The sequence below is a fragment of the Micropterus dolomieu genome, linkage group LG17 (genome assembly GCF_021292245.1).
Source record: "Micropterus dolomieu isolate WLL.071019.BEF.003 ecotype Adirondacks linkage group LG17, ASM2129224v1, whole genome shotgun sequence".
Classification (NCBI taxonomy): Eukaryota; Metazoa; Chordata; class Actinopteri; order Centrarchiformes; family Centrarchidae; genus Micropterus; species Micropterus dolomieu.
In genome coordinates, this window is record NC_060166.1 from 1,285,127 (window position 1) to 1,312,631 (window position 27,505).

The following is a 27,505-nucleotide window of genomic DNA, read 5'->3' on the forward strand; positions in this document are numbered from 1 at the left end:
CTGGAGCTGTGGAGTCTGGATCTGTGGCTGCGGGTCACCTGCTGCCCCTGTGTTCCTGCTCGACACCCTCTACTGCAACGACTATTGTTGCTAGTCTTATTGTTATTATTGTTATTATAATCATTAACATTACGATGGTTACCATTAACACTATTATAAATATCTGTACCATTTTTCATTTAGTCTATAGCAACATTACCTTCACTGTCTGTACCTCTGTGTGTATATTGTGTAGGCTGCCTCCCTCCCCTCTCTCTCTCCTTACATCTCTCTCTCTCTCTCTCTCTCTCTCTCTCTCTCTCCCTCTCTCTCTCTCACCCCAACCGGTCGAGGCAGATGGCCGCCCACCCTGAGCCATGGTTCTGCTCGAGGTTTCTGCCTCTTAAAAGGAAGTTTTTCTTTGCCTCTGTCGCCTAGTGCTTGCTCTTGGTGGGAACTGTTGGGCTTCTGTAAATAGCATCACAGAGTACGGTCTAGACCTGCTCTTTTATGAAAAGCGTTGTGAGATAACTGTTGTTGTGATTTGGCGCTATATAAATAAAATTGAATTGAATTGAATTAATCCAAAAGTAATGTAACTAGTAGTGTAAGTAGTTACTTTCAGCACTGAGTAATCTACTAAAGTAAGGCATTACTAAAAAGTAACTAGTAATGTGTAATCCATTACCTTTTTTGAGTAACTACCCCGACACTGGTCATTAATGAGCAGTTACAGGCCCATATCAAATCTGATGTTTTTAAGTAAAATCATTGAAAAAGCTGTTTTTCAACAACTTAGTGCTTTCTTGGCACTAAATAACTGTTTTGATGTCTTTCAGTCAGGATTTTAGCCACACCACAGCACTGAGACAGCTCTTGTTAAGGTCTTCAATGACATCCATTTAAACACTGACAGTGGCAGAATTTCAGTCTTAGTATTATTGGATCTCAGTGCTGCATTCGACACGGTCGCACCACAACATATTACAAGACAGACTTGAAAACTGGGTGGGACTTTCTGGCACAGTACTACACTGGTTTGAATCCTACTTAAAGGACAGGGACTACTTTGTGTCTATAGGTAATTACACATCTGAGCTACGAAAAATGACTTGTGGAGTTCCCCAAGGCTCCATTCTGGAACAAAATATGTTACCATAATTATGCAGATGACACACAGATTTACTTAACCATTTCACCAGGGGACTATGATCCCATAGAAGCGCTAAGTAAGTATGTATTGAGCAGGTCAACGACTGGATGTGCAAGAATTTTCCTCAATTAAACAGGGATAAAACTGAAGTTATTGTTTTTGGAGCCAGGGAGGAACGATTGAAAGTCAGTGCTCGACTTCAATCTGTAATGTTAAGAACCACAAATCAAGCCAGAAATCTTGGTGTAGTCATGGACTCAGACCTGAATTTGAGGAGCCGCATTAAGACAATTACAAAGTCAACCTACTATCACCTGAAGAATATATCAAGGATTAAAGGACTTATGTCTCAGCAAGACCTGGAAAAACTTATCCATGTATTTATCTTCAGTCGACTCGACTACTGTAACTGTGTCTTACAGGGCTCCCTAAGAAATCCATCAGACAGCTGCAGCTGATTCAGAACGCTGCTGCTCGAGTCCTCACTAAGACTAAAAAGGTGGATCACATCACTCCAGTTCTGAGGTCTTTACATTGGCTTCCTGTATCCTGCTGTTAGTTTATAAAGCACTAAATGGTTTAGGGCCAAAATACATTTCTGATCTTCTGCTTCGTTACGAACCATCCAGACCTCTCAGTCGTCTGGGGCAGGTCTGCTTTCTGTCCCCAGAGTCAAAACTAAACAAGGAGAAGCAGCGTTTAGTTTTTTATGCTCCATATATCTGGAACAATCTCGCAGAAAACTGTAGGTCTGCTGAAATTCTCAGTTTTTTTACATCAAGACTGAATATTTTTGTTTTTATCACTGCCTTTAACTAGTAGATTGATAACTAACACTGCACTGTAACTTTTGTCCTGTTTTCTTTTTCTTTGTTTTTAAATTTTCAGTGAACACTATCTGCCTGTTTTTATTTCCTATTTAACTTTTTTTATATTTCCCTGTTGCTTTTAGTTTCTATTTAACTTTTTTTAAACTTTTCTATATTTCCCTGGTTCTTATATATTTTATGTAAAGCACTTTGAATCACCTTGTTGTTGAAATGTGCTATACAAATAAACTTGCCTTGCCTATAATGCCATGAGATAGTGTAACTTACATGCACACATGCACTGCACACCCATCCACCCCTTATGTTTGTTGTAGTTCAAATGATGCAAAGTAGGCCCTTCATTACCAAAGACCAAGTAACTAAATTAGGATACAATTAGGAGTCATTAGCAAACTGTTAGTTAAATATGAAACTGGGACTTTAAAACTAACCTTCATCTGAGTAAACACAGGGACATGTGAATATTTAATCTGTTAACTGGCTGCCTGTCAGAGTTATTATCAGGCAGAGAAAAGCTGTTGCTTTCAAACATTGTCCAATTAATCAGCTGAGTCAGTGCTCTGGTGAAGGGATATATGAAATAGGCTGATAGATAAAAGTTTTGTGAACTGATTTCATGCACATTGGAAAAGTGTTTTTAGTATTGTGAAATTCAAAAATTCAGTAGCCTCGTTTATTTTGACACATGGCGTGGCTGCTGTATTTTGAAGTTAATTTTGATAGACTTAAAATTAGGGTGTCTTATTTTATACATTTGCTGTATGTTTGCCCATCCCTGATGATTGGCTGGCCAACCGGCCTACCTGCACGCTCTCTGCCTGTGCACTCACTGGGCACGTACAACTGTTTTGGGGGAGTGGCTTCGGCGGGGGGTCGGTTGGATACTTTCCCACCCAGCTGCCTCTTGCTACTTTCTTCAGCATTGCCTATCCCAGCTTTAATTGATTCACTGGGAGTTGATTTATAAGATTCGAATGAATTCGGATTTTATCCCCAGTAACTTTAGCTTCGGCTCAGCAGACAGCAGAGGGTGAGCATGCTGCACTTTCAGATGGTTTTAAAATCACTGCCTCTTTCTGAATGATGACACTACCAAAACGGAAAGTAACGTTACTTTCTGAGAGTATGAAAAATATATTTCACAGTGTGTGTTATTTACAAATAACGACAATGTATGAAATATGCAGATTTTGTTTTTTGTTTTCCTCTAATGCCAACGTCACGTACGAGATCTGATGAAGCGATGCAGCGACACGTGAGCACTTGCACAGAATAACATTCCAACCATAAAACATTACAACACAGTTATCATAAGCCGGCTCACCACATGGCTCAGAGGTCCAGTACGCATCTCCACAGCGGTTCACAGCCTAAAGGTCCTCAGCAGCGGCAGGCATACAGTACTATCTGACACGGACGTTTTACTCAACTTCCTGATTCCACAATGCAAACTTTCCATTTACACGCTCCATCAAGGCAGACGGTACAGCGGAGGCGCTTCCGGTAGTAATTTTCAAAATAATGTCAAGAAAAACCTGGTGCCTAAAACAAGCCAAGGAAGAGTATTTAACAGATGTATTCAAACAAAAGAACAGTAATAAGGTTAACTGAAGTCAGAGGTAAAGGTAGTCACAACGGGCCCCAGTGCAGGCTGTAATGATGTGCCCTTGGGCTACACCGTTACAAAGCACGCACGCACACACACTGCTGTCTAGAAGGAAACCCATATTGGCAAATTTATTTACCTTCGTTTTGCCACGGTTTAACAACTGATAAGATTAGATGCAGTAAATACCTAATTTAAAGCTCCTTAAATCAATTTAATTCAATATTAACACATTAAATTCAACAGTTCTCTTTGTGTGCGTCTCTCTCCAAATGAAGAGGGGAAAAAGCATTAAAATGGATTATGGATGGAAATATTACTTAAAAATAAGCACAATTATCTGCCAACAGAACAAGAATATTTCACTTACTACTTAAGGGTAAAAAACTTGAAACAAGTGAAATTAAAAGCCGCCTGGTAAGAAGAACTATCTTGTCAGATAAAAAACAAGTATATTTTGCCTTCAATTAAGATAATTAATCTTACTTAGATTTTAGTTTTAGCAGTGCAACACACATGTGCTGCTGCGGTCGTGTTGTGTGCACCTGGACGCAGCAGTCTAGTAAGTAAAGTACCATCATGTGATGGATTTTAGAGTCGGACTGTGTCACCTAGACTTTTGTATTTGCAAAGTACAGAAGTCAAAGAGAAAGTTGTAAGGAGCATGGCCAGTGCTGTCATTGTCAAAATCCTGAAATGTCACTACAAACAGTTGAGTGCAGAAGGTGTTTACAGTGCTGAAATAACGCAAACCTTTTCGGGAAATTTCAGTACAATAACCACATTCCTCTTCGACAGAGAGCCAAGATATTATGGTGAAAAAGAAAGAAAAGTAGCCTACACACTCATAACACAACATCATGTTCTGAAAACAGGCCAGCTAAGGCGCACACACAGTTTAATACCCACAAGCACATCCACACAATTAAACAGCCTTTAAAACATCGGCACGGCAGCCACACCAAATCCACTGAAAAACCACTTGCAATGTTACTCACTTATTTGAAAGGCATCCAACGAGCCTGCATTGACAATGTCCTCAGTAAAATTTCCAAAACAATCTTATCTGGGTGAATTCTGACACATGTAAATTTGAAGCCTTTTGTAGTATGTTATATAGTAGTTCCTCAACACAAAATCAGGAAATTAAGTTAACTATATAACATACTACAAAAGGGAGCAGGGCCACGGCTAAACCACACCTCTAATCACCTGACAAGTCTATCTATACCTGGGCTACTCAGCTGGCCTTGTTTGTCTCTGATTGCTCGATGCAAGAGAGACAACGATCCACGCTCACAGAACCATCACAATCATGGATCCAGAGATTGAAATCAGTTTACCCGATTCAGACAATGATCTATACGAGGATACTATATGTTTCAGTCACACCACAGCAGTCAGACCTTAGTCAAGTGTATCAGGGGAGCCACTTACGATCCGAGGTCACCATAACCTGGTCTCGCCAGGATCTCCGCTTCTCCAACGAAATATCTTTGACTCCCTGTGGCTCTCAGGCTCTTCCCCTCCATCAGCATGGTCAGGAAATCGAGGACGCCACAGAAATGGCACAGGAGTTGGCATCAACCCTCTCCTTGTCAAAAGCATTCCTCCCGTACAAACACCTGATACTCTTCATGACGCATCGCGTCCTCCTCCATAGCGCGGCTGTCTCTACCTCCACAAACGGAGCCCGACAGAGGGAAAGGCATTCCCTACCACCGCAACGACAATAAAACAACTTTGTTCCATCTCTACCTAGCCTCCATCAATACTCCGGCAACAACAACCACAGAGTCTCCAGCATTTCCAGCTTCCCCGCCAGTGCCGGCCACGGCCAGTGGCATCATGCATGATGTCACAGGGCCTTGACGGCCACAGAACGCATCACCAGCTCCTTTGTTTTTCCCCATGTACCTGCTCCCTTCATATCTGTCATGTCTTCACAAAACTCCCGTGCACATACATCCTTTCATCCCATCATCCCTTCCTCTACCCTTCCTTCAGCTGTTCACAGCAACAATAAAGCAGGTCCTGTTAGCCAGATGGGGATGCTCAACAGGTCTGCTGGTACGGAGCAAGTAGCATGGTCTGCAGGGTTATGCTTTGTAGAAACATAATGCCATTGTGATGGACTTGAAACCTCCCTGATACACTGCACTCTGTTGCTGACGTACACATTGAAACATCTTGTCTGGTTATAGATATATCCCAAATGACTCTGCTACACGTGTAGAACTCCACAGCATCTAGAGTGAAGTCTAGTTCACTTGTAACAATCTCTGCTATCTCTGCAGCTAAAACAGCTGCTTCCAGTACCAGTCTGGGAATGGTATATGCTGCTTGTCGAGCTAGCTTCGCCTTACTAAGGACAAATCCAGTGTGACATGCTTCCTCTCTGCCAATGGCACGGAGATATGCTACTGCCACAATCACCTTGACCAGACGCATCTGAGAAAATATGAAGTTGCTTCCTTAAGGCTGTTAAGAGGGTGGTGGCAGCATATGGTCTGGAAATCTCCAACTGCTCGAGATCATGCAGTGATTTCCTCCAAGTGTTCCACTGGTCTTCCTCCTTCTCTGGAAGTGGGGAATCCCAGTCAAGAGCTACACTTGATAATTCTCGTAGCAGGAACTTTCCCTGGAAGTTGATGGGTGCAACAAACCCGAGCGGGTCAAAAAGACTATTGACAGTGGTGAGTATCCCTCTAAATGTAAAAGGCCTCTTGGTGTCAGCTACAGGGAAGACAAATACATCCTCCTTCAGGTCGCAGCTAAGTCCGAGGCTGCATTGGATAGGAGTAGGATTAACATTCAAGTTAAGGTTTTTAAGTCCTTTTGCACGGTCTTCGATGGGGAATGCATCCATTAATTCCTTGCTGTTGGGAGCGAACTTGTGAAGCCTAAGATTTGAGGTTGCGAGCATCTCCTGTGTCTGTGCTAACAGTTCAGTAGCTCCAGCAGCTGTGGGTATTGACAGAAGTCCTTCATTGACGTAAAAATCCCTCTCCACAAATTGCTTGGTATCTGAACCGTACTCATATGCAGCTGTGCGTCGGAGAACATAAATGGCCACGGCAGGAGACGGACTGTTTCCGAACACATGTACCATAATGCGGTGTTTGATGATCTCCTTGCTGGTATCGTTATCTTTAAACCAAGGCAAACAAAGGAAATCTTTACTGTCCTCTCTTACAATGAAACTGTGTCTTCATGAAGATCACGAAGTGAGTCTTTATCTCAGGCTTCTATTCCACTGTGTGTAGGAGAGAAGTTGGGTTGTGTTAATGCCTGGTCTCTATTGTTGGGGAGTTCCTGGCATGGTGTTCTGAATGGGAGCAGCACCACCCAACTGTTGCTGTCATCCATTACCATCTCTCTGTCCATGGTGTCCAAAAAGTGTCCAAGAAAGTCCAACTTTATCATCATTATCTGATCTTTCAAAGATTGTGACTCCTATTGCACAGTTGTCGAAGATGAAAGTGTCACATGAGTTTAGGCGGAGGCTTGAAGCTAAACTTCTCCATCACACAGAACCGGTTAGCACATGGAGGAAGAAGAGAAGGACATCCATTGTCAAATATGTGTGTGCGGAAAGTAATCACAACTGCAGACCCGTGCACTGATCCTAGGCAGACGGCCCACCACAACCCAACCTAGTTCGAGTCTGTCTGCCTATGGTTTTTACTGTGTTTACCATGTTGTTGCTCCCGCACTTTGTGGACCTGGAATATGTCACGACCCAGGAGCAGAAGAATCTGGGCTTCTGGATCAAGTGGGGGAATGATATGAGCAATGGGCTTTAGGTGTGCATGCCACTGCGTTGCCTCAGGAGTTGGTATTTTGGCCCTGTCGTTTGGCATATTGTTGCATTCAATCAGAGTCGGCAGTTTCCTCCCTTACCTTTTGTCACTCCATCTAAGGATTCCACAATGAAACCTGTGGCCCTTCTCACTGTGGTCTCTGTCACACCTGCACAGGTGCGTAGGGTGCCGAACTTGCTCATTTAACATCTAAGAACTCCGTTCTTGCAAGCGATTGATTGCTCCGGTCATCTAGGATTACATATGTAGATCTTGATTGTCTTCTCTGAATTTTCGTCTGGGTAAACCCTAGTTAGGCAGATCTTGGAGCAGGACCTTGTACTCATATCATCTCCACAAACCTCATTACACTAGCAGTGGTTAAAGGTAGTCGTCCTGGATGGAGAGCTGCAATATGAGTATCACTGTCACATTCTAAACATTTGATGGTTGCCTTGCAGTTCCTTACCAGATGAGTAGTTGTAGCATAACATCTGAAGCATATGCCATTTTCCTTTAAGAATCTCCTCTAGAGCTTTATTCCTTCACACCCTGCAATGACTGAGAGGATGGGGTTTCTTATGCAGTTGGCATTTCTTGTCAACATCATCAGAACCATTACTTACACTGCTCATCTGACCCACATGATCTGGCAAGACCTCTTGTGGCTGTAGACTGAGCTTTTCCCTTGCTTTTTGGCTGGTTGCTCCAGTTTTGCCAAACTTTGGTTTCCTGATGAAAGATGGAAAGCTGTCAATCCTGTCAGAGAGACTCCAAGGAGCCATAGCAGTCTTGGCTAGATTCTCGAAAAGAACTCTTATCATTTTGAGCTGTAAAGTGATGCTGCCTCAGTAGTGTTTGTGATCTGAGTTGATGGATGATGAACTCTATAGGTGGTTGATATGGCTCAACCCCTACTTGAGTGGTCAGCTATTCCTTAGACTGGCACTGGATGCGAGTCTCACTGCATCGCCATTAAACTATCCTTGTGAACTGGAAGGCTAAAAAGAATTTTAGTATCACCCAATATAGTAATCTCCCTATAGACCACATTAGCATTGAGAGAATGTCTGCTTCCAAAAAAACAATTGGCAAAATTCCAGTCTATCTGGTCCCCCATGATCAGCTCTATCACTTAGTGGGGGTGGGTGCTTGCAACCTTGCAACCTGTCCTGAGCTGCCTTGGGAATGTGTGGGGACCTGTGGTTTGGGGCTTTGGACCTCTGGGACTGGGGCGGGTCTGCGCGTGTGTGGGTGCCTGGGGGGCTGGGGCCTCGGGCCTCTGGCTTTTGCTCATAACTGGGGCGGGTGACGTGTTCCAGGGCCTAGGATCCATTGTCTCCTCTCCTCGGTGGGGCCTTCTTCAGCAGGGGTGGCGATCCCGCTGCTTCCCCCTGATGGCTCTCTCACAATGAGGGCGTACGGTAGTCCTGGGAGCACATGGCCATTGTTGTCGGGTGGGTTTTGTCTGTCTTACTGGCTGCTTGGGGACCCCCAGTGTAGCAGGCAAGAACCCCAGTAGCCAGTGCACCAGCAACCCCCCAAAGCGCAAAGGACCTGAGATCACATGCCCCAGGGACAGCTACGCTCCGCCCCATGGGAGAACAGCAGAGAGCCGTGCCAGGGAGCGAGAACGCAGGGCCAGGGCCGATAGTCCCCCAGCTCAGTCAGAGGCCACCCCGCCTCAATGCAGGCAGAGCCAGCAGAAAGGCCTCTTTTTACAACTATTTTGGCAGAGTGCAAGTACTGTAATCGCTTTTTGTGTATAAAAAGTGCTATTTAAATGCAATGCATTTTTAATGATTATTATAATAATTTACCCTTAAGGAGGGGAGATCAGAACAATTTCTAAAGGCTTTGATCATAACAAGGACAAAATACAATGTCATTGTCTACAATGCTGCATTCAGTTGCATTCAGTTTAATTATTATTAATTATAGTCGTCTTGTTTAGACAGTCGCAATTCAGTGCAATGAATAATACCAAGTTCGATAACGTAACATTAGCCAACAGAAGAATAAAAGCATTTATTTTAGACAAGCCAGATGCTAGCTTGCTACGCAAAAACCTCGTTGGTAAAACAACAACTAAAATGATAGATTACACAAATATTTTTCATTTACTTTGGTGAAGTCTGAGGTCCACCTTCACCGCTGAATGCATGTGCATTCCCGCGGCTGGGGGAATACTTTCTATCAGGGGTATGTACCTTGGGATGACACTGGCTCTCTTTCCTCTCCTCTGGAGCGATCATTAAGTACATAAATATTCATTTTGAGCAGTAGTATTAGCCTATGTCAGCATAGGTTTCCGGTTTAAAATAAAAATTCAATAAGCTGATCCCTACTGTGGTGTTGCGCTGAGAGCAGTGGACAGAATATATGGCTCAGAAGTAGTGGAATGCAAAACATATTGCAAGGGAATGCAAATGTAGTCCTCAAAAAATTCCTAGGAGCCACCTTAGTAATGTTATACATTTATTGCTTTAAAAAGTAACAGTGGCAGTGATACTGTGATGGTTAAACTTTGCAGTAATCGACAGTTCACCTGCATGCCAAACCGTGTGGGGAGAGGTAGGGTGGTATTTTCATGAAAATAATTTTTTTCACAAATCGCACCCTGTGTGTAGCCTCATAAACATATAACAGGGACAAGATAATCCATATGACGATTTGTAAGTGCAGCGGTTAGGGTAAGGGGCTGGGGAATACATTATGTCAATGAGATATCCCCATGGGGATAGAGGAACAAACTTTTGTGTGTGCAGATAGTGAAATGTATTCATTGAACAACTTTAATAAGCTTTCTGTTACAGGAGATCCATTCCTATACAGGTGCAAAGAATGACACACAAAGTGTATTCGATTTTCTTTATTCATAATTTCTATTTAAATACAAAACTAATGTGAGAAAAATGCAGAGACAGACTTGTTTCCCATGTGTGATAATAAACACACAACTATCTGTGTAATAATAACATCGCTGCTGTTACAGTACTAACATGTTACTGGCAAGGTAAATGTTACCTTATCTGGGACAGGAAATGGAGTTCCTTCCAACATTTGAAAGGGAAGGTACATTCTCCTCAGGAGAGAGAACATTCATATTAGATCACAACAGGTTAGAAACAAAAAGTATCTGCATACATCAGCTACTCAACGATAAAAAAACAGTTTTCCTTTCTGACCATCCCACATTGTCCCATGTAGGGAGACTGACGAACGCACACAACTGGTGGAATTCAAATGTAAAACCCTATCTTTGCTGATTGTTTTGGAAATTCTTAGGAGGTCTCAGGAAATCTCAGGATGTCTTACAAAGCATTGTTTATTGAAGCCTGTCCAGGGAGACTGGCAAAAGCGATACAGAGTGAGAATACAATGCAGTACCACAACCTAATCTGAAGGACACTTCATATCTGGGGATATTTCCCCCTCCTAGGCCTACAGAGATTCATCAAGTGTCCTAATAAGGTTAATGTGTGAGATTCCATGGGATATTGATTCAAAACAAGACACTATGCTTACCTAAGTTAACCTAAGTCACATTATGTGGCATTCAAGCCACATACAACTCATAACCCAGTCTTGACCCTGGGTTATATAGGTTGGAGATGGATCACAGAGAGCATCTTTTTCAAGACAGCTGCGTCAGTCAGTCGACTCGAGCAGGCAGAGAGGTGAGACAGAGTGTGACCTGCTGTTCTGTAGAGTCCCAGGCTTTCACCTTTGGCTTACTTTAGCTCAGCAATTGACCCTAACGTGACCGGAAGAAACCTGTGTTATATTACCCCTAAAATTCTGTCATACTAATTTGTCGCTATATTTTGTGCATTTATATTTGTCATATAATCTGCATATCATTTTCTTTAAGGACCAGACTAGACATGCAAATTTGTATCATTATAACCACTGGAGTATTCTGAACTGTCATGGGTTGATGGACAAGACAGAAAACAACCCCAGAGACATCCTCTCATTTCCTTACACTACTTTTTCTGGGACACTGAAGGTGAGCCGTGGGTCTCCATCTCATTGGCTTCATTGGTGAAGTTTCTTCCGTGTTATCATGGAGATGGTTCATTTGTTGTCAAATGGAATTTTTATCACTTGATAATAGGTGGTTGCATATGGGGACGAGACAGCCACCCCATCTTTGTTCAAAGAGAGAGTCACAGAGTCAGGAAAACACTTTTCAGGAAACATAACAAAGGATGTAAAAAGAGCAAGGACCCTAGACATAGACGCAATGAAGAGCAGGAATAGATAACGTCAGCTTTCTGTGAATGCCAGACCAAAAGCACTCACAGCAGCCAGTGGAAGAGGTTACTGACACCAGAGAGCATCTTTAAACAGAAACAGGGGTTACCATCCCCCCCCCCATACAACAACTTTACATTTTGGGCGCTGATACATTTTATAGACCAACTGAGATGTTGGCCTAACCTTCTCAACATCACAAGCATAACTCTAGACAAAGGGAGGGCATGGGTTGTAAAGAATTGTGATTTGGCCTGATGGAATGGGACGTGCAGAGCGATGGACTTTCCTGATTCTTCTCACAGAGTTTTACTCAGTTTTATGGTAACTGCTTTCACCTCCGAGTATTCAGCCAGGGCGTACTTTCCACTGAGAGGACAGAGACAACACGTTGAGGAGGGTTAAGGAGCACACAGTGAACAGGAACGATGGAAGAATATGAAATATGAAGGAACAGTGATGGTTCTTACAGCTCTCGTCCGTTGCCTGACATCTTGTACCCTCCAAAGGGAGTCTGGGCATGAAGGGCGTTATAGCAGTTTATCCTTAACAGAGAGAAAGAGAGAGAGCAATGCTTTGATTTAATTTAATTTGTTAAGCATACACAAAACATTTCAATGGGCAAACAAAATTTTAATCAAATAAATAAATCCAATGAGAGGTAGGCCAGCTGACAGCTTTCAATGGAATAGTCCAACAATTTGGTTTCATTTCAAGTGGAAGACGAAAGCTGAGTTCAGACTGCAGGAGTGACCCAAATCAGATTTATTTTTGCTCATGTGAGACTCAGATCCGATTTCTTTATAACAGTGTGAACAGCAAGTTACGTGGACTCTGACCTTTTCCTGTTTGGATTTGGGCCGCTTTCATGTGTGGTCCAAATCAGATGCAGACTGAAATTTTTTGGATAAATTTTTTTTAAATGCGATCTCAGTGTGGGCAGTCAGTTGTCATAGTTCTGCGTTATGTGCATGCTACACGTAGAAACAGTAGAGAGAGAGTTGTAGGGCTTATACGCACTGTCCAGTGCCAGACGCTGTAATGAATGCAATGAAAAGGACACAAAGTTTGAACATTTGTCATAAATTGGGAGAAATGCAGGAAATAGGGAGAATTGTGATCCCAAGAGGAAACCTGGAGAGGGCGATGAAAAACGGGAGGCTCTCATGAAAATCAGGAGAGTTAGCAAGCATGAGCTAACCTCTGTGGCCTCCATATTTACTTCCGTACGACAGCGTGTTGCGTATTATTCTTTTATGGCTATGGCCAGGTCACACTGGAGTCTAATATGGGCCACATTAAATAAATTATGTGAACAGTCAATCAAAAAAATCCAGATCTGAGCAATATATCAGAATTGAGCATTACGGCCTGCAATATGAACGTAGATTGCAACTTAACACACAATTTTAGCTTGGACATCCTCCCCTTCACAAATTATAATAAAAAACATCTACCTATTCATTTTGCAGTAAAGATTTGGACAGAGGGCTGGTTTTTAAAGTTGGGAGAAGAATGAACTGAAGACCAAGATAGTCAAGAAAATGATCAGTTCTTCCACATGGAAAATGTATCTGTCTGAATGCTCAGTCTCACTGTCTGAAGGTTCTGAGTCATCCAGGCCATAGTTATCCAATAATTGTTAAATTCAGGGCAACTGGACTTGGCTGAAGATACTGGGAGACCTTCTCAGCCAAGAAGCTTTGTCAGCTCTGACCGACTGTCAGGGAGTCCTAGCTTGTAACCAAGGTGATGAGAGGCGAAATGTCTTCAAGTATCTTCAGCTATGTCCAGTTGCCCTTGCTTTAACCTTCCTTGGACTCGTGTGTTTGCAGTTATGGCGTTGGATGGAAATGCAGCATCTGGTTTCACTGTGCTGGTTTTCACATGCTGTTCAGTCTAATTTGTTGTTTCCTCGCAGCTAATAAACTGATTTATTTTATGATCAGTCGTGCCTTGACACAATATACTACTTTGGACACGAGTTTCCAAATACTAGCTCTTACTAGTATTTATTAGTGCTCTTGCTAGTATATATTGTCAGTTGTAGATCTCGTGCTGTATGATGCTGTTGATGCTTTTATGTTGTTTCTCAAATGTAAGTCACTTTGGATAAAAGCGTCTGCCAAATTAGTAAATGTAAATGAAACTTTGTCTACCTCTCAAGTGTCTTTATTTCTGGCAAAATGGTAGGAATTTGATGAACTTGTACTGAGGGTCAGGGGGAGCCTGTTCTTCATTGTTGTTGTGTTTGAATGAAACAGCCTTACAACATTTACATTACATAATCGGCTTGTGTCTGAATTTTGTTCAGCAATGTCAAATTAAAATGGATAAATCCTTTTGAATGAACAATGAAGAGGGGAATCAAATGGCTGTCCAAATATTTCCCCCTGCTGTCAAGACTGTGAATGGGGACTTACCAGACAGTGCCAGTCTCCAGGGCTGCAGACACAGACATAGCTCTGTCCATGCTCGTTGTGAAGACTGCTGACACCAGGCCATATTTTGAGCTGTTTGCTCTCTCTATGACCTCCTGCTGGCTCTCAAAGCTGAATATACACTGCACGGGACCAAATATCTGAGAGGGAAAAGATAGCAGTAAAGACCAGTCACACTGTGCAATTCAAATTCCATTAAGAAGAATAAGTCCAAAAATGATCATAAAATTCAAAACGGTCGACTTCCTTTTGGGTTTAGGACATCGCTCCAAGAGGCTTTTTTGTACATCTGGACATGATACGTGTGCCACAGAAATTTTGTACACAAAGGTGAAACTTTGTCCGGGGGCTGCTCTGTAGGGGGCGCTAGCGAGCCATTTTGCCACGCCCATGAGCGAAACCCATAAAATATAAAATTCTTTGCCGCCCCTAAATTAGGGGCAAATTTTGGTGAGTTTTTGATGTGTGTGTTTAGTCCCCCAAAATTGAGATTACTTTGCAGAAAAAAAGAAAGAAAGAATCCCTTGGGCCCTAAAAAAATAATTCCTTTAGTGACCTAGCACGGTTCATGCTCAGGCCCTAATAAACAATCACAGGGTCCAAGTACAATGGACAAACTTTGAGTTACTATGACCTCAGTTAGCAACTGAGGCACATTGGACTTGAACCCTCAGGCCCTTCATATCCCAAGCTACAGTATGTATGTTGGTGATAAAATTTTGAAACAAAACAACAGCTTCGCTGCTTGGACCCTTAATGAATGTGTAATTTAAACTGAGAAAGTAATAACTGGAACTTAGTTAAAAAAATGTGTTATTGGATAGAACAGAAGCTAACATAGATGACTGGATTTTTTCATCTCTGGATCACACAAAAATATGACAACATTAACTGTTTGAATCTCGGAGAGCCTTTCAAGATTATATGTTACTTTCATTTTCCTTTTAACTTTTTCTTCCTTAGAATTCCTTGCACTTGTGAAGCACTTTGCTCTATAAATTATAAAAAAATATAAGTTAAAAATAGATAATTATAATAATATAATGATAATTATATTATTATTTTATTTTAAGTGCGGACATCTTGCTGCATTTCAAAGTGAAAATAAGAGTGTGTGAATGTGAACATTTGTTTAAGTGACTCTTGAGTTCAGGGATTGGCAAAACTAATCCAATACCTTCATTTATATGGCCTGTAAGTTATTTTGTTTTGTAAAATATTAATAATATTGATTTAATTAAAATGCAGTTCCTGTGGTGAACGTGATATATCACTTTCAACATATGGGAATCAGTTAATCAGTAATGAGTACCGTGGGGAAAACTATTTTTCCCATCCAATTAAGAGGGCTTAATCATCTGGAGTTCTGTGCTTTCTGGAAATTGATGAGCAATATGGAGATCTACCTCTGAGATGTGTGCTGGTTTAGTCGTGGGACAGTCAACACAACCTAAGTTTAAAGTTGATTTCACATGACATCTGAAAACACTGGTCAAAAGCTTGTAAGGAAAAGGCTTTGGGTCGCAAATGCACATGTTAATCAAATGTTGTAAAGCAGAGGAAGACCACAAGATTTTGAGTCAGCATGGCAACTCTGCAGGAAATTACCCAAGTTTATCCAAATGCCAACATTTCTGTGAAAAGGGGGAAATATGTGACTGCTCACATCACTAATACGTGATTATACTTCCACTGATAAGGACATTCACCTGAGCTCAGACCCCGTTGTCTGCTGATGTGAAAAGACTACAAGGGGTCATGCTTACTGAAAACTTTGTGATGATACTCTCTGAGTGATGAAGCCTCCAGTAGCTTTCTATGGGGTCCAGATTTGCCCAACGCACTTCTGCCATAACTATTCCCCAACTTCCCGACCGCCAGCTGAGTTGTAGTTGTACTTACTACAGTGTGCAGCTGACAGGACGCTATTTAACATTTGTTAGCATGATTACGATGATCTGTATCTGATTAGTGATGATTTTAGCTCGCTAGCTTGCTAATCACTACACTGAAATTATTAGCTCAGAGGGGCCGCATTAGCTCAGTCTGTGGGGACTTGACTACTGCCGAAGCTGCTCTCTGAACAAAGCCCTGAACCCCTAACTGCTCACCGGGTGCTGCACAATGGCTGTCCACCAGGGCTCTCAAGTCTCTCGCATTCACCGTGAGACACACGCATTTTAGCCAGTTCACACGCTCACACGACACACCTTGTATTTCTCACGCTGAGAAGTTAAGAGATAACGTCCTCGAAGTTGTCCCGCTATAAACAATTAATGGACAATCTTTTTTTGTGCAGAGTTCATATCTTTCTGTTGTTGCCTACTAAATGCCAGAGCCGTTTAGCCAATCAGAAATTAAAATGTGTTGTTTCCTGGTGGACATGCGCGTGCACAGACGGTGTATAAGTTTGAAACACAAGACCCGATGAATGCGGTAACTGTAGTTATGCATTTTGATTTTATGATTCCTGGACGAAATCACTTGCCTGTGATTAAAGATAGTGAGATGTTGGGGAGTGTAGCCTATGGAAGCCCTAAATAGCCATCGATTCATATCTTTATTTTACTCCGTTTTCTCGTGATAACGGGATCATTTTCTTGTGATCTCAAGAGAACAAAACAGTAGTTTAACACAGGGGTTGGCAAGAACTTTACTTAATGGTAATTTCAAGGTGGTTTTAGTGTCACTGATTAGCTCAGTTGGTAAGATACAAGACTCACAGTCTTGTAAGTTTGATCCTCATGGTAGACCATCTTTAAAAAAAATCTTTATATTCCTCTTCAGCAAAGTTGTTGTGACTGATTCACATGCTCACAATTAAGCACGTGCTGGAGTGTGTGCATCCCGTTGATTGGTCCATATTCATCAACCTATGGACTTTTCATTTCCCCATCATTCCCCGGCAGAGGAAATTCATCCGCTTCTCATTCAGGGGAATCCATTTAACTACACATTTCCGACGGCTATTTCAAAGGTTCTTAAATAGCTGTCGGGAAATGTGTGACTGGATTCCCCTGAATCTCTTCGTAATAACTTTGTTGAAGAGAATGATTAAAAAACACACAAAAGAAGAATAATCAACTTTGCAGAGAGCAGGGGTCAAACCTGCAAACCTTAGGGATGAGTCCTGCACTTTACCAACTGAGCTAACTACTGACCTAGTAACTTTCTGCAAAGTTATTGTAAAGAAATGCACCTGGCGAGATCATGAGATAATTATCCTCTTATAATATATATATATATATATATGAATCAATGCTTAAGGCTTCCGTAGTAGCCAAATGCGTGCTAAATTATTATTGATGCAGTCAAAAACTCTCCAACCTCTTTGCAACCAGAAGCTTTGGCTTTTGTAGCCAGTTGTGAGCAAAGTAACTTAGGCCTATTCAGATCCTTAAAAATAAAATAAAAGTACCAATACCTCACTGTATTGGAAAAGTGAAGTAAAAGTATGTAAGTAGTATAAGCTAGAAAATGTAGAAGTAGCCAATTAAAATAAAAGTAGCCTACTCAAAGCAGAAAGAAAAATGTCCCATATGACTGTATACTATTATATAATATCATTAGATTATTATTCATCATGCATTAATGTAGTTGGTTGAGGTTGAACTATTTTGTATCAGACTGCGATTTTAATCAGCTGATTATTTTCTCCATTAATTGATTGCAATAAATTCTGAAAATAGTGAGAAATGTTGTCACAGTTGCTTGTTTTGTCAGTCCAAACCTCAAAATGATTAAAAATACATTAGAATTAGGGCTGACCCTGAATAGTCGAAGCTTCGCAGCGAAACAAGGATCATGCCATTTTGGCGATATGGGGGTGCTCAACGTCTGATTTTACATAGAACTACCAGTTTTCTCCCAATAACTTAATATACAGCCTATTACAATATACATTTCAACATTTAATTCTGTAAATAAACACGTAAAAAGAATAAAACTTTCAATAAATGTTTTTAAAAGTGCGTAAATAAGTCCAAAATTGTAACCCTAACCCTGGGTCGTCAGTGCGCATGTGTAGGCGTAGTGTGTGTGCAGTGGCAGAAGAGGAACACTTGCTGAAGAGACGGAGCCCCGGCTTCACTGGTGTTGTGCCGAGTTGTTCGCACCTCACGGGACATACGGATAATTTATCACCGTTGATGAACCACACAAAGAATATTATATCGTTTTTAAATAGCCGGCTTCTTCAAATAGATCCGTGAGGAACCGCGACGTGCAGGCCCGCATTAACCTACCGTTAGGCCCTGGGGCTGAGAGGTTTTATAGGCCCACAATAATAAAAACAAAGTCTAATGATCACGTTTGTCTATATACAACAAAAGCAGAAATTAGTTTCTCTCGGGGAGATATAGCCTAACGAAGACAGTATTACATTAAAAAAAATCCTCAACAACAGCAATGTAAAACCTCCCCAGCACAGGCTATACTGGAAAGCAGTAAATAGAGCATTGTTTTACCTTTTTTTGCTTTAGTGCTTTCGTCTTGTCTTCTTTGTAGAAAAAGCCGTGATTACGTCGGTAAAATCCAACTCACGAAGAATGTCGTGTTCAAAGGACATCAGTGTGAGGTTGCTAACTCTGTCTTGCTGCATGCTTGATCGCAGTCTATTTTTCACCAATGCCAGTTTAGAGAAGGAACGCTCTCCGCAGAGCTATATCTGTGTTGAGTTTTCTACTTCTTAATACTTTGTGTAACTCCACTGCCGACGTGCTGCCCAACTTGTCATTCTGTACAAACTCCCTGAACTGCACCGCTTCCTCCACAAAGTCCGCTTCTAAGTCACAGTGGTATTTCTTTTGCAGGCTCTCAGCTTCTGAGCGGAGGTCTTGGGGGGAAAAAGAGTTCAATCTGTTTAAAAATCTGAAGTTTTCACACCGTCATTATATGACTGGTATCTTCGGTCCAGCTCTGACACTAGCCGGTCAATTACACAGATATATATAATATACACAGATGTACAGAAGCGTCTGCGGCCTGACAGCTCGCACTCAGGTTCAGATGACTCGTCAGCCTGTCTCTTTCTTTTTCTCTTTCGTTGAGTGTCTGCTTTGTACTCATCTGATACGGTGGGTGACATGTTCTTTGCAGCCATCTCAAAGCTGTCAAACTGATCCTGTTGGCTGAGCGCACCAGATCCACAGCATTGCACGAGTCCAACTCTACTGCTTGCAGTGCCATGCTCACACCCTTGAAACATTGAAGAATGGCATTCCACATGTTGCACATTAATGTAATTTCCAGTTTGTTAATTTTTTTGTGCAGTACCCTGGCTTCCTCTCTAGAACTCAAATTCTGGTGCTCATCATCAGCAACGTTCAGTAATGACTGCTGGATACCCGCGTAATTCTGACACAGGGCTTTGGTTGCAATGGCGTGTGCTGACTATCTAGTATCAGAAAGTGTTTTTAATGTTTCTATTCTGCTGTTATCATTTGGTTGCAACCCCGCTTTGATCACCTGCCAGCGTGAAGTGGTCTTTGATGAGAAATTAAACAAAGACTGCACAAAACTCTAATACTGATCCGTTTCCTCACAGCAGTTCGCACTGGTAACCCCCACCAGATTTAATGTATGTGCTGCACAGGGCACCCGTTCTGCCAGTGGGTTGATCTGTTTGATGTGGGCCAGCAAGCCTTTGTAGGTACCCGACATGTTGCTGGCATTGTCATAACACTGTCCTCTACAGTTATTAATGTCAATCCCCAACTCTGCTAAAACACTAATAACTGAATTGAACAGCGCTTCTCCGGTGTGGCTTGTAATGCGGAGGAATCTAACAAAATGCTCCTCTATAAAGCCTTCTGGCCATACGTACCGCAGGATGAAAGTCAGGAGATCCACATGTGTGATATCTGGAGCAGAGTCCACACTGACAGAGAAATACTTTGCAAGTTTCACCCTGCTGATGACTTCATCCAGCATCTTCTGTCCCATCAGCTGTATGAACTCCTCACACGCAGTCAGTTAGAGGTAGGATGGGTTTCCTCTGCCTGCGTTCCATATTTATCAATATGGGCTTTAAAAAAAGGATCAAACTGACTGATCAGCTCCATGCTACCCAAATAGTTCCCATTGTTGCTGTCTCCAAACCTGTGGCTATCACCTCTAAAAGAATGCTTCCAATTAGAGTAACCCAAGCTGCCAAATGGTGACTTGTCTTTGCTCTTGCCAAATATTTTGCATGCAAAGCAAAAAAACTCACTACCTTGCGATGGTGAATAACATAGCCACTCTCTGAATAGATACTCCCCGTTACCAAGCTTGCGCTTGAAATGTGTTCTGGAGAAGAATCTTCTCTGATGCTTGTATTGTCGTTCTGAGGCAGAGAGGTCAGCCTCTCTATTCTGGCACAAATCCGGTCCCATTTTTGCCCAGTAAACACGCACCTGTTCGTCCATATCGTTACTGCCCCACAGTCCTGGGTCAGTGCTATAGGGGTCTCGGCCTACTGCCTGGTTTGACTGTGCTCCTGCAGCCTGCTTGTTTCCTCCACTTGTATGCTCCCCTTCAGCTGGCTCTTCCCGCACCTGGTCCTCCTCTTTTCCAGGTAAGTGAGGTAACAGTCCTCCGGTCTGTCCGTCCCCGGTTGGTTCTGCTCCATGCAACCAGTCCTCGTCCTCTGCAGCGGCTCCAGGTAACAGTCCCCCGCCTGTTTGCTTGTCCTCTCATCGGTGCTCCGCTTAATGAGCTTGACTCGCCTTCATTTGCAGGTTTAAAAAATCCTTTGGAATCTTTTTTAACAATTCCTTCTTACTGTTTTCTTTCTGTCGCAATATTTTTCGCTTATGAGCACCACTCTCAAACTTTTTCTTTCCCGACATTTTGATTTAGCTAGCCGCTAGCTTCTGTGACTAGCATATATTTGAATAGACTACTAGAGTAGACGACGCATGGTACAACTGTTTCTCTACATTCAGGCTGTCATATCATGCTTCCCACGTGGGTCACCTGTAAATTGGATCAATCAGCAGCCAAAAACATGAATATGAAGTGATTGACAGAAAATTCGACAAATTACAAAACAATGTGATATTTTTATTGGCTTATGATAGGTCCCTTGTCTTTATAGACCCTGGGGTTTCAGCCCCAGTGAGCCAGTGCATTAATGCGGGCTTGGCGACGTGCATGCAGCTGTCGGCAGCACGGCATGCACGCAAAACTCTGCACAAGACCGGTGAATGGCAGGCGAGAGAGAGAGAGAGAGAAAAGGGTCTTCAAAAAGCCTCAGTTTAGCTGGAAATTTACAGTGTTAAGGCCTGTGCAGATCAGTCTTCTTTGTGGTGCCATGAACCTCCAGGATGACAAATCCGCTGCATTAGTCAACTTCGGGCTAAAAATTTTGTAGTGTGAACTAGGCTTAAGTTGAATGAACAGAGACTGCAGCTCTGCAGCATCTCAAGATTAAAGCGGAGCTACCGTGTGTTATTTTCCCCCCAGCTCGCAATCACCACGCACAAAAACACATGATTCGATCGGTCGACTATAGGCAGGACTTGACAATTCTGATTCGAATATGTAAATCCTTAGTCAGGGACAGCCCTAATTAAAGCTGGAACCATGAAATGTTTTTACATGAAAAATGACTAATACCAAAACAGTTGCCAATTAAATTTCTATCAATTAGCTTATCTGATGTAGTTCTACTAGCTGGACTTCTATAAACTGTTAAGTAATTTTAAAAACATCCTATTTTTTTAAACTCTTCATACATTTTGTGTGTAAAAAGCTTATTTTTAAAGTAACTAGTAACTGAAGCAGTCAGATAAAGTAAAAAGTACAATATTTTCCTTTGAGATGTGGTGAAATAGTAGAAAGTGGCATGAAAAGAAAATACTCAAGTTCAGTACATACCTTGTGTACTTAAGTACAGTACTACTTTGTTACTGTACACCACTGGGCTTAGCTTTGGCTACCTGAAACTAAGGAAAGGACTAGAGATATTTTTCTATATTTTGGCTCTGGACGGAAAGCTATTATCCATCATGATGGTGAAAATTGCTGGCCTTGAGGCACAGTACTTTAAGTGGGAGCCCCCTACCCCTGCTGTCATCAAGGCATTAAAATGTGCAACAAACAATTATAACACAAAACACCATTCATAAGCTGAAATGTGCAGCCTACTCAGACACACAGCTTGGCATATATGCGTAGGTTCTGCCATCCTACAGTAGGCCTATGTGTGCAGCACTGCTGTTCATTGGACTCGTTTGGGGCCAAATTTCTTTTTAGTTTGATACATTTGTATTTTTGAAACTAATAAATAGTCTAATAAATATTCTTTTATCAGATTTACCTATTGTTATACTTTCTATTTGTTCGGGTTAATTATGAACTATAGGTGAAATTTAACTGCTATTAAAAACTTGAGACAATTGGCTGGGGCTGGTGCTGCAAATATTTGAGTGACTCCTCTTCTAACATGCGTTATTTCACTGGAAATGTTTCATAAAACCATTGCTCCTAATTAGGATGGGTTAAATGCAGAGAACAAATTCTGCATGCATTGTACTGTGTATAACGTGTGTGTGGCCAATAAAGTTGCTTATCATTATCATACAATGACAAGAGCAATTGTTCTTTTTGTACATTTTATATTTGGGATTTATGGTCATCTAATTAGCAAGAAGGTCGTGGGTTCAAACCCCGGTTGCCCCGGCCTTTCTGTGTGGAGTTTGCATGTTCTCCCCGTGTCTGCGTGGGTTCTCTCCGGGTGCTCCGGCTTCCTCCCCCCATCCAAAGACATGCAGGCTAGGTTAAATGGTGTCTCTAAATTGTCCTTAGGAGTGAGTGTTAGTGGTTGTTTGTCTATGTGTGGCCCATGCGATGGACTGGTGACCTGTCCAGGGTGTACCCCGCCTTTCGCCCGATGTCAGCTGGGATTGGCTCCAGCCCCCCGGGACCCTGTACGCAGGATAAGTGGTTGATGATGGATGGTCATCTAATGACTCTGGTTATATTGTATTGGTTTTTTTAGGGTTAGGGGTAGGATTGGGGCTTTATCCTTTTTACTGTCAAGACCATGTGATTGAAGCAATGTACAGATAAATATTTTTACATCCAAACTATGAAAGCCCCGTTCTGCCAGGGGGAAAAAAACAGATAAAAATTCAGGAGTCAGTGTTATAGGGACTATATATATAGCTTTTCATTGAAATCACTTTTTAACTTACTTTTTGTCAATGGGCTCTAACCTTACTTAGAAATGAAACACACGCCTGTTTTCTCTGTTGCTTGGATCAACCACTATTCTGCTTGTTATGTGAATCAGGTTGGGATGTAGCTACATGCGCACTCCCGAGTCTCTCTGACTACAGCGACATCACCCCAGCTACCAAAATGCAGTCCTCTAACACCATAAAACAACCAGGCCACAGCACAACACAGACTCCAACACAAAATCCAACATAATCGTAAGAATAAAAACAACATCAAAGTTGTGTGTGCTGAAGCCCCTCAGGCCAAATGAGATCGCCTTGGGCTGAAAGCACATCTGAAATGCTTGAGTCAGGGAGAGATCTCTGCTTTGTTTTGGAACCGACAAAACCCACACGGAGTTGGCTATCCTATTGGACAGGTAAAGTAACATTACTGCAAAGCATGAGAAACACATTGTGATGCGCTTTAGTTGCCTTCTGTTGGATAAGATTAGCTCGCCGGCTAATGTCGAGCAGTTGCTAATGTTATCCCATGACAAAATACTATAGTTATTTCGTTTCCACATTACTTCACCAGCTAACGCGACCCATATTAGTATCCTGTGAACCACCAGTATTATGTCAAAGTGTTGATTTTAGCCAGCAAGAAATGATACAATGCTATCTTAAAATCACACAACATATTACCCCTTTAAAATGATACGTTTCCATAATTTGATGACTCATGTTGTTTATAAACAGGCTTCTACAGAACTAAAAGTGTGCTGTCCATGTTTTACTTTATCACCCGTGCTTGTTGTGCAGCCAACCTCTCTGCTGTCTGTGGTGTATCTACAGCACTGTTCCACAGGGTGTCAGGCTTTACTTTCTCCCTCCCTGTCTGTGTCAGGCTCATTTGTTATGAACTGAAACAAGTTGTAACCTCTTCCTTGGCGATGCGCATGTGGTCCTTGACCTCTGAGAAAATGGTGGGTTCAATGAAGAGGCTCTTCTCGCCCACAGCTGCTCCTCCATACTCCAGCCTGGCTCCCTCCTTCTTCCCACTCTCTATCAGATCCATAATCTTGTCAAACTGCTTTCGGTCGATCTGGAGCCAGCATCAGGCAGACAAGGAGACAAGGGAAGGAGACAATTTAATAACACTGGAATGAAACCAAATTTTGGGGAATTTGAAATTCACTTGTCTGCTGACAAATGAAACAGTAATTAATTAATATCAGTCTCAGCTTAAATGTGTACAGGGTGAACAACATGCTAATCAGTGAGTTTTTGAATTGTAGGCAGGTGTATTTTTGAACACGTAAGGCGTTAACCCCTGCTTCCAGTCTTTTTACTAAGCTAAGCTAACCATGTTTTGACTCCAGATCTGTATATAACACACATACATCAAATATCCATCTTCTCATCTCCCTCTCAGAAATAAAGTGAATAAGTGTATTTCACAAAAAGTTGAACTATTCTTTAAGTGACCTAAACTGTCCCTAGAGTAATGATGGCCTACAGCAATTAAAGACATGCAGGTCAAGTTCATTTTATTTCAATTTACAACACTTGGTTACACAATGAAATGTAAGTTTCAATTTGAGACTTCAAGCGGTTATAAACAATATTGTTATAATAACAATGTTTCAAATGACAATGTGATAATGTGAAAGGCATCACTCGCGGTGATCTTCAGAGAATTATCACCTGAATCTCACTCACTTTTGATGGCAGAAGTTTAGACATTAATGGCTGTGTGATGTTTTGAGGGAACAGCAAATTTACACTGTTATACAAGCTGTACACTCACTGCTTTATATTGCAGCAAAGTGTCATTTCTTGTGTTGTCACATGAAAAGATATAATCAAGTATTACAAAAATGTGAGGGGTTCTCACTTTTGTGTCTATACGATTATATATACACACACACACACACACACACACACACACACACACACACACACACACATACACATACATATATATATATATATACACACATCAACACATACACCCTGCCAGTCATCAGATACCCCGCTGGTATAATAAACTGACCAAAGGAGGAGATAGAGGCCACTGACATCACAAGACAAGGAAGCTCCTCACAATGCATGGAGGGTTTCACCCCAAATCCAGCACCCTGAGACTGTACAACAAGCGTAGCGAGGGAGGCCGAGGGCTAGTGAGTGTCAAGACCACTGTCCAGGATGAAATGACAAAGATCCAGGAGTACATCAGGAAGATGGCCCCCAAAGTTGAAGGGCTTAGTGAAAACCTCAGGCAGCAGAAACCCGAGGGTGAGGACAGGGTGTAAGATGCAGGCAGGAAGTGTGTACATGGAACGCCACAACCAGGTAGCTGTAGTGTACAGGAACATCTGCCATGAGTATGGGCTGGAAGTCCCAAGGTCAAAATGGAAGACACCTCCTAAGGTAGTTGAGAATGACCGAGCTAAGATCCTGTGGGACTTCAAGATCCAGACTGAAGTCCCACAGCAACATCAAGAAGAAGGAACACGAGAAGCTTGAGAAATACCAAGAGCTGAAAGAGGAGCTAGAAAAGATGTGGAAAGTAAGAGCAACAGTGGTGCCAGTGGTAATCGGAGCACTGGGGGCTGTGACCCCCAAACTGGGAGAGTGGCTACAGCAGATTCCTGGTAAAACATCAGAGGTCTCTGTCCAGAAGAGTGCAGTCCTAGGAACAGCTAAGATACCTCAAACTCCCACGCCTCTCTGGTAGAGGCTTGAGGATGACACATACCACCCTGCAAGGGGTGAGAGGGGGATTTTTTTTATATATACATGTATGTGTGTATATACATATATACACACATACATATATGAATATACCATAGACTGTATATAAAAATGGACTTAGTATCCGTGATGTCACCCGTTGGTTTCTGAAGAGCAGTTTTGAAGCCTGAATTGGGCGGAGCTGGTCGTCGCCATCTTGGCACCACGTCGCCGCCCGTCACTCCCGGATAACCATAAATGGGCAAAGAGGCGGGTCGTGGGTGGAGCTGTGGTGACGTGTTGCTGAAACCACTCCTGCCTAGCTCGACATGACCGACTTAGCTCATGCTAAGGAGCTAATGCTATATTGCTATATGCTACTCTGTGTTAGCAGAGGTAGCTTCTAAACTCCCGGTGCTGTACGGTGGAGGTTGGAACCTGGGGACGTTTTGTTACCAGTTTATGGTCGTTACCAGCTCACAGTCAAGGTAAGACACTGGAAAATATTAATATAACTCACATATCTGTTATTGACATTATACTTAACAAGGTTTTAAATGCTTTTTAATATATAAATGTGGAAATGTTATTTTGCACCTCAAACGAACAATTTGAAGCAAATCAATGAACTCTTTTATATAACGTTAATTACGTTTATTTGGTCATCACCTGATTATATTTGTTGAGACTATTTCTTTGGGGCTTTGTTGATGTAACAGGGAAAAGTAAGACAGGTCTAGCTTAGAGTAATTTAGCTGACCCCATAAGTGTTTTCTTACATTCTAGCTTTAGGTATTTATCACAAGATTTTAGTTGAGGATCTGATGCCTCCACGTCTGCTACTCAAAGCTTAAACTGTAAGTAATGTTACTAATACAACTTGGCTACTGGACATTTGACAGCTGATATAAAATTGTCACAACACAAAAACATTTAAAGACCGTCTCCCTTGTTCCATTTCTCCCACGTGACATAATAGTGCTGTCAACATTAAAACACTGAGGCATCTTTTAGAAGAGCATCTCAAAAAAAGGAAGGAGGAAAAGTTCATTGTGAGCACCAGAACCAGACTAGGAGATTACAGGCTTCAGAAACCTTTGTAGGTGTTTTGAGGTAATTAGCTGATTAGAGAGCTCTTCTCCATTTGACATTTCTGTATAATACAGAAATGTAAATGCTCTGTATAGTGCCTTTTTTACCACTCAAAGCGCTTTTACACTACATCCACACACTGAGCACTGAAACAGAAACTAACTTTCACACACTGGCGGAACAGCTGCCAGGGGCAATTCAGCATCTTGCACTTTAACATGCAACCTGGAGGTGCTGGGGATTAAACCTCCAACCTTCTGATTAACAGGCAACCTGCTCTATCTCCTGAGCCACAGCCGCTCCAAATGTATTTAGGCTATTCTAAAATGTTTATACATTATGAGATACTGAAGTTTTTATTTCCAAGAGCTGTAAACTGTAATCAAGATGAAAACAAAAACGGTTTGAAATGCTTCACTTTTTGAAAAGAATTACGTTAGAAAATTAACTTCACCACAA

General features: G+C 42.0%; 2 protein-coding genes across 3 annotated transcripts in view; both read right to left on the bottom strand.

The window, feature by feature from the left end:
- Positions 1 to 3,439, bottom strand: part of lrrk1 (leucine-rich repeat kinase 1) — a 162,588-nt gene extending 159,149 nt beyond the window's left edge. Inside the window, exon 1 of the mRNA XM_046074025.1 lies at positions 3,287 to 3,439. The gene's annotated coding sequence lies outside the window, so the exon portion shown is untranslated. The remainder of the gene's footprint in view (positions 1 to 3,286) is intronic.
- Positions 3,440 to 10,228: 6,789 nt separating this feature from the next.
- The window catches only part of aldh1a3 (aldehyde dehydrogenase 1 family, member A3), a 42,079-nt gene continuing 24,802 nt past the window's right edge, over positions 10,229 to 27,505 (bottom strand). For both annotated transcript variants that reach the window (XM_046074681.1, XM_046074682.1), the window contains exons 10-13: positions 24,159 to 24,323; positions 14,055 to 14,212; positions 12,102 to 12,176; positions 10,229 to 12,000 (exon numbers count right to left, since the gene is read on the bottom strand). In XM_046074681.1, coding sequence (XP_045930637.1) covers positions 11,931 to 12,000; positions 12,102 to 12,176; positions 14,055 to 14,212; positions 24,159 to 24,323 — 468 coding nt within the window. In that variant the 3' untranslated portion in view covers positions 10,229 to 11,930. The remainder of the gene's footprint in view (positions 12,001 to 12,101; positions 12,177 to 14,054; positions 14,213 to 24,158; positions 24,324 to 27,505) is intronic.